The sequence below is a fragment of the Prinia subflava genome, chromosome 21 (assembly GCF_021018805.1).
Source record: "Prinia subflava isolate CZ2003 ecotype Zambia chromosome 21, Cam_Psub_1.2, whole genome shotgun sequence".
In the NCBI taxonomy this organism is placed as follows: domain Eukaryota; kingdom Metazoa; phylum Chordata; class Aves; order Passeriformes; family Cisticolidae; genus Prinia; species Prinia subflava.
In genome coordinates this window covers 6,432,401-6,438,017 of record NC_086267.1, presented here as the reverse complement: position 1 = coordinate 6,438,017, position 5,617 = coordinate 6,432,401, and the positions used below count along the sequence as shown (strand labels likewise).

The window sequence follows — 5,617 nt, the reverse complement described above, 5'->3', positions numbered from 1 at the left end:
AGGAAAGGAAAGGAAAGGAAAGGAAAGGAAAGGAAAGGAAAGGAAAGGAAAGGAAAGGAAAGGTTTCCTCGCTGCCCCACGCTTATGGCACGCTCCCCTTTTTTCCCCAAGTCCCGAGGCGCTGGATTTCCCCTCGGAGCCCAGGTGAGTGCCCGGCTGTGCCTGCCCCGCGCTCTGCCCGTGCCTCAGCATGTCCGTGTGTCCCTGTGTGTGTCCTGTGTCTGTCCTGGCTGTCCGTCCCCGAGGGCTGAGCTCTGCACAGGGGACACGAGGAGCCCTGTGCCACCTCTGCACAGGGGACACGAGGAGCCCTGTGCCACCTCTGCGGAGGGGACACGAGGAGCCCTGTGCCACCTCTGCGGAGGGGACACGAGGAGCCCTGTGCCACCTCTGCACAGGGGACACGAGGAGCCCTTGGCAGTCCCCCTGGCCATGAGGAGCTCTCTCTCCGTGTTGTCCCTGCTGTCCTGTCTCTGTGTCCCACCCCACCGAGAGCCTCGTGCCTGCTCCAGAGGCAAAAATTGGGATTCCAACCCAGGGAAATCCCGTCTGCCCTTCACTCCTGCCTTGGGAAGAGGTTCTGTTGCCTCCATGCCCTTCCTGCCGCAGTGCTGCTGTGGCCGGGGTCGATCCTGGTGCTCCATGAGGACAAAACCCCGGGATCTCCAGCTGGATCTTGGGGAAAATCCCAGCAGGGCTGTGCACCCTGCCCAGGACAGCAGGAGGACGGGGGAACTCCGGCCTTGCTGTTCCTGAGACCTCCAGGAGGAGCCTCTGGCCTGGTTTGGAGCTTCCCATCCGCTCCCAGGAATTCTGATCCCACCAAACAGCCCCAGCCTGTGTGTCCCAGTGCCAGGAGTGGGGTGGAGGCGATCCCAGCTGGTTTGTGGGGTGGAGATTATCCCAAAATCCGCAATCCCCAAGGCGGGCAGGGGGGACAGACCCCACGGGTGAATCCCAATCCCAGGGGTGGCACGGAGGTTATCCCACTCCTGATTTGTGGGATGAAGGTTATCCCAAAATCTGCCCCCCCTGAGGCCAGCAGGTGAGGGCAGACCCCATGGGTGAATCCCAGGAATGGGATGGAGATCATCCCCAAATCCCAAAATGTTTGGTGGGGTGGAGATTATCCCAAAATCTGCCCCTCGGGGGTGGCAGGTGAGGGTAAATCCCAGAAATGGGATGGAGATGATCCCACCTTGTTTGTGGGATGAAGGTTATCCCAAAATCTGCCCCTTGGGGGCATCAAGTGAGGACAGACCCCATGGATCCCAGGAATGGGATGGAGTTTATCCAAGATGTTTGTGGGAATGGAGATCATCCCAAAATCTGCCCTTAAAGGCCAGCAGGTGACAACAGACCCTATGGATCCCAGGAATGGGATGGAGGTTATCCCAAAATCTGCCCTTCGAGGGCAGCAGGTGACAAGAGACCCCATGGGCCCCAGGAATGGGATGGAGGTCATCCCAAAATCTGCCCCTCGAGGGCAGCAGGTGACAACAGACCCCATGGGCCCCAGGAATGGGATGGAGGTTATCCAAGATGTTTGGTGGGATGGATATCATCCCAAAATCTGCCCCTCGAGGGCATCAAGTGAGGACAGACACCGTGGATCCCAGGAATGGGATGGAGGTTATCCAAGATGCTTGGTGGGATGGATGTCATCCCAAAATCTGCCCTTCGAGGCCAGCAGGTGACAACAAACCCTATGGATCCCAGGAATGGGATGGAGGTTATCCAAGATGTTTGGTGGGATGGAGGTTATCCCAAAATCTGCCCCTCGGGGGCAGCAGGTGACAACAGACCCTATGGATCCCAGGAATGGGATGGAGTTTATCCAAGATGTTTGGTGGGATGGAGGTCATCCCAAAATCTGCCCCTCGAGGCCAGCAGGTGACACCAGACCCCATGGGCCCCAGGAATGGGATGGAGTTTATCGAAGATGTTTGGTGGGATGAAGGTTATCCCAAAATCTGCCCCTCGAGGGCAGCAGGCGGGGCCAGGCCTTCATCCCTGTGGCTCCCTGGGAGGAGGAGGAGGCTGCAGGAGCTTTTCCCGCCCGGATCCGAGCCCGGCTCTCCCTCCCCAGCGAGAAGGCGCTGCTGTCCAACCACTTCGAGCTGAGCATCAAGACCGAGGCCACGCAGGGGCTGCTCCTGTGGAGCGGGAAGGGGCTGGAGAGGTCGGATTTCATCGCCCTGGCCATCGTGGACGGCTTCGTGCAGCTCAGCTACGACCTGGGCTCCAAGGCCGTCACCCTGCGCTCCACCGTGCCCGTCAACACCAACACGTGGATCCACATCAGAGCCTCCAGGTGGGCATGGGGCAGGGGGGGCAGGTGGGATGGGGCAGGTGGGAATGGGGCAGGTGGGAATGGAATAGCTGGGGATGGGGCAGGGGGAAATGGGGCAGGTGAGGATGGGGCAGGTGGGGATGGGGGCAGGGAGGAATGGGGCAGGTGGGGCAGGGGGGAATGGGGCAGGGGGGAATGGGGCAGGGGGGAATGGGGCAGGTGGGAATGGGGCAGGGGGGAATGGGGCAGGGGGGAATGGGGCAGGGGGAACAGGGCAGGTGGGGAACGGGACAGGTGGGGCAGGTGGGAATGGGGCAGGTGGGAATGGGGCAGGTGGGGCAGGGGGGACGGGGCGGGTGGGAATGGGGCAGGGGGAAATGGGGCAGGTGGGAATGGGACAGGTGGGGCAGGTGGGACAGGTGGGGACGGGGCAGGTGGGGACGGGGCAGGGGGGAATGGGGCAGGTGGGGACGGGGCAGGTGTGGATTCGGGCAGGTGGGAATGGAGCAGCGCAGCCCCGTGATCCCCACGGATCTCCTTGGATAAGAGCAGAGGAGAGGCCCCGTGCTGGGAATGTCAAAGGCGACAGAGCAGGAGGGGTGGGAGGGTCGTGCCTTGGATTTGGGGTGTTGGATTTGGGATTTGGGTTGTTGGATTTGGGGTTTGCATTGTTGGATTTGGGGTGTTGGGGCATTGGAGGGTTTCACATTCTGGGATTTGGGTGGTTGGATTTGGGATTTAAGTGATTTGGTTTGGGGTGTTGGATTTGGGGTTAGGGTTGTTGGATTTGGGATGTCAGAGGGTTCCACATTCTGCGATTTGGGTGGTTGGATTTGGGATTTGGGCTGTTGGACTGTAGGAGTGGGATGGAGGTTTATCCCCAAATCTGCCGCCCTGCTGCTTCCCCGTGCCAGGACTTGCAGGGAGCAGCTCCGGGCCGTGTCTCGGGGGCTGTTGCTCAATTCCTGCTTTTCCTCCCTCGCCGGGAGCAGGGTGCAGAGGGAAGGCTCCCTCCAGGTGGGGAACGAAGCCCCCATCGCCGGCTCCTCTCCCCTTGGGGCCACGCAGCTGGACACGGACGGGGCGCTGTGGCTGGGTGAGTGCAGGGGAGGGACATTCCCGTGTCCCGGGCGGGATTCCGGGCTGGAATGGGCTGGGGACGTCCCTCCCTTCCCTCACCGCACCCGGGTGGCCTGAAAATCCCTCTGGTGGTGGCAGCGAGGGGGCAGTGCCATCCCCGCCCTGTCCCCTGTCCCCATCCCCTGTGCAGTGACCCTGTTGTGTTGCAGGCGGGCTGTCCCCTGTCCCTCTGCTGTCCCTTGTCCCCGTGCTGTTCCCTGTCCCCTGTCCTTGTCCCCTATCCCCTGTCCCTTGTCCCCTGTCCATCAGACCCTGTTCCCTTGCAGGCGGGCTGTCCCGTGTCCCCTGTCCCCTATCCCTTATCCCCTATCCCTTATCCCTTATCCCTTATCCCTTATCCCTTATCCCTTACCCCTTATCCCTTGTCCCCTGATCCTGTCCCCTGTCCCTGTCCTTGTCTCCTGGACCCTGTCCTGTCCCTGTCCCCGTCCATCTGACCCCTCTCCCTTGCAGGCCAGTTGTTCCTTGTCCCCTGTCCCATGTCCCCTGTCCCTCTCTGACCTCTGCCCCCTCTCCTGGCAGGCGAGCTGTCCCCTGTCCCTGTCCCCTGTCCTGTGTCCCCTGTCCCTGTCCCCCTCTGACCTCTACCCCTCTCCCGCAGGCGGGCTGTCCCCTATCCCCTGTCCCTGTCCCGTGTCCCCCGTCCCTGTCCCCTGTCCCCTGTCCTCTGTCCCTGTCCCTGTCCCTCTCTGACCTGTGCCCTCTCCCGCAGGCGGGCTGTCCTGTGTCCCCTGTCCCGTGTCCCCTGTCCCCTGTCCCTGTCCCTGTCCCTCTGACCTGTGCCCTCTCCCGCAGGCGGGCTGTCCCCTGTCCCTTGTCCCCTGTCCCCTGTCCCCTGTCCCTGTCCCTCTGACCTGTGCCCTGTCCCGCAGACGGGCTGTCCCCTGTCCCTGTCCCGTGTCCCCCTGTCCCCTGTCCCCTGTCCCCTGTCCCTGTCCCTGTCCCTCTGACCTGTGCCCTGTCCCGCAGGCGGGCTGTCCCCTGTCCCGTGTCCCCCATCCCTGTCCCTTGTCCCCTGTCCCTGTCCCTGTCCCTCTGACCTGTGCCCTGTCCCGCAGACGGGCTGTCCCCTGTCCCTGTCCCGTGTCCCCCTGTCCCCTGTCCCTGTCCCGTGTCCCCTTGTCCCCTGTCCCTGTCCCTGTCCCTCTGACCTGTGCCCTGTCCCGCAGACGGGCTGTCCCCTGTCCCTGTCCCTGTCCCCTGTCCCCTGTCCCCTGTCCCTGTCCCCTGTCCCTGTCCCTGTCCCTCTGACCTGTGCCCTGTCCCGCAGGCGGGCTGTCCCCTGTCCGTGTCCCGTGTCCCCTGTCCCTGTCCCTCTGACCTGTGCCCTGTCCCTCTGACCTGTGCCCTGTCCCGCAGGCGGGCTGGACAAGTCGAGCGCGCGGGCCGCGCCTGCCCAAGGCGTTTGTCACGGCCTTCGTGGGCTGCATGCGGGACGTGCAGGTGGACGGGCGCGAGCTGCACCTGCAGGAGGACGCGCTGCACGCGCCGCGGATATTGCACTGCTCCGCCAAATAGGGCCGGGCCCCCGCCCACCCCCCGCCACTGCTGTAATTATTTTCTATTTTTGTAAACTTATTGCTTTTTATATTTTTTGAGGGGGGGGCAGGGAGGGCAGGAACCCCTGGTTTGGTTTTTTTTTTTTTTTTTTGGTTTTTTTTGGGGGGCTTTTCGGGTTTTTCGGGTTGCCCGAACGGCAGCGCCACGGAACAGAGGAGCGACACACGAACTCTCCCCCTGCAGCGTCCGTCTTCTTCATACTTGAAGCTTCTCTTTTTTGGGGGGTTGTTCCCCCCCTTCTTTTCCTGCTGTTTTTTTGGGGGAGTTTTCCCCCTTTTCCTGTTGGGGGGGAAACGCTGCTGGTGCTGGCGAAGCCTTCACGGATTCACCGCCGGGAAATTCCCGCTCCGGGCTCTTCCAAACCTTCTCCTGGCCCTGTGTCCGCCCGATCCCCGCTGCCCCCCGTCCCCCTCACTGTAATTTATGTGTGTAAAGGATCTCAAGTGCTTTTCTCCTTCGAGCTCTGCTCAAATCAGGGATGCCGCGCACTGGAAGGGACAGAGCCGGGCTCCGCGCTCGCCTCGGGACTCTTTGCTGGACTGGGGAGGGAAAAATGCGGATTTTTCCCAGCGGTTCTCTTCCTCCTCCTCCTCTTCCTCTCGGCCGCGTGCAGGAGCAGCTGTG

The 5,617-nt window shown here is 62.2% G+C and overlaps 1 protein-coding gene across 3 annotated transcripts in view; it reads left to right on the top strand.

The window, feature by feature from the left end:
* AGRN (agrin) overlaps positions 1-4,951 on the top strand; it is a 100,751-nt gene extending 95,800 nt beyond the window's left edge. For 2 of the 3 annotated variants that reach the window (XR_010082820.1, XR_010082821.1), the window contains one exon: positions 2,090-2,227. Coding sequence is in view for 1 of the 3 variants with exons in the window: in XM_063417333.1 (XP_063273403.1) it covers positions 112-144; positions 2,090-2,314; positions 3,286-3,389; positions 3,700-3,720; positions 4,812-4,951 (523 nt within the window). In the remaining 2 variants the exon portion in view is untranslated. Of the gene's footprint in view, positions 1-111; positions 145-2,089; positions 2,315-3,285; positions 3,390-3,699; positions 3,721-4,811 lie in introns of those variants that run through there. The other variant, XM_063417333.1, reaches the window with a different exon arrangement.
* Positions 4,952-5,617: the final 666 nt, after the last annotated feature.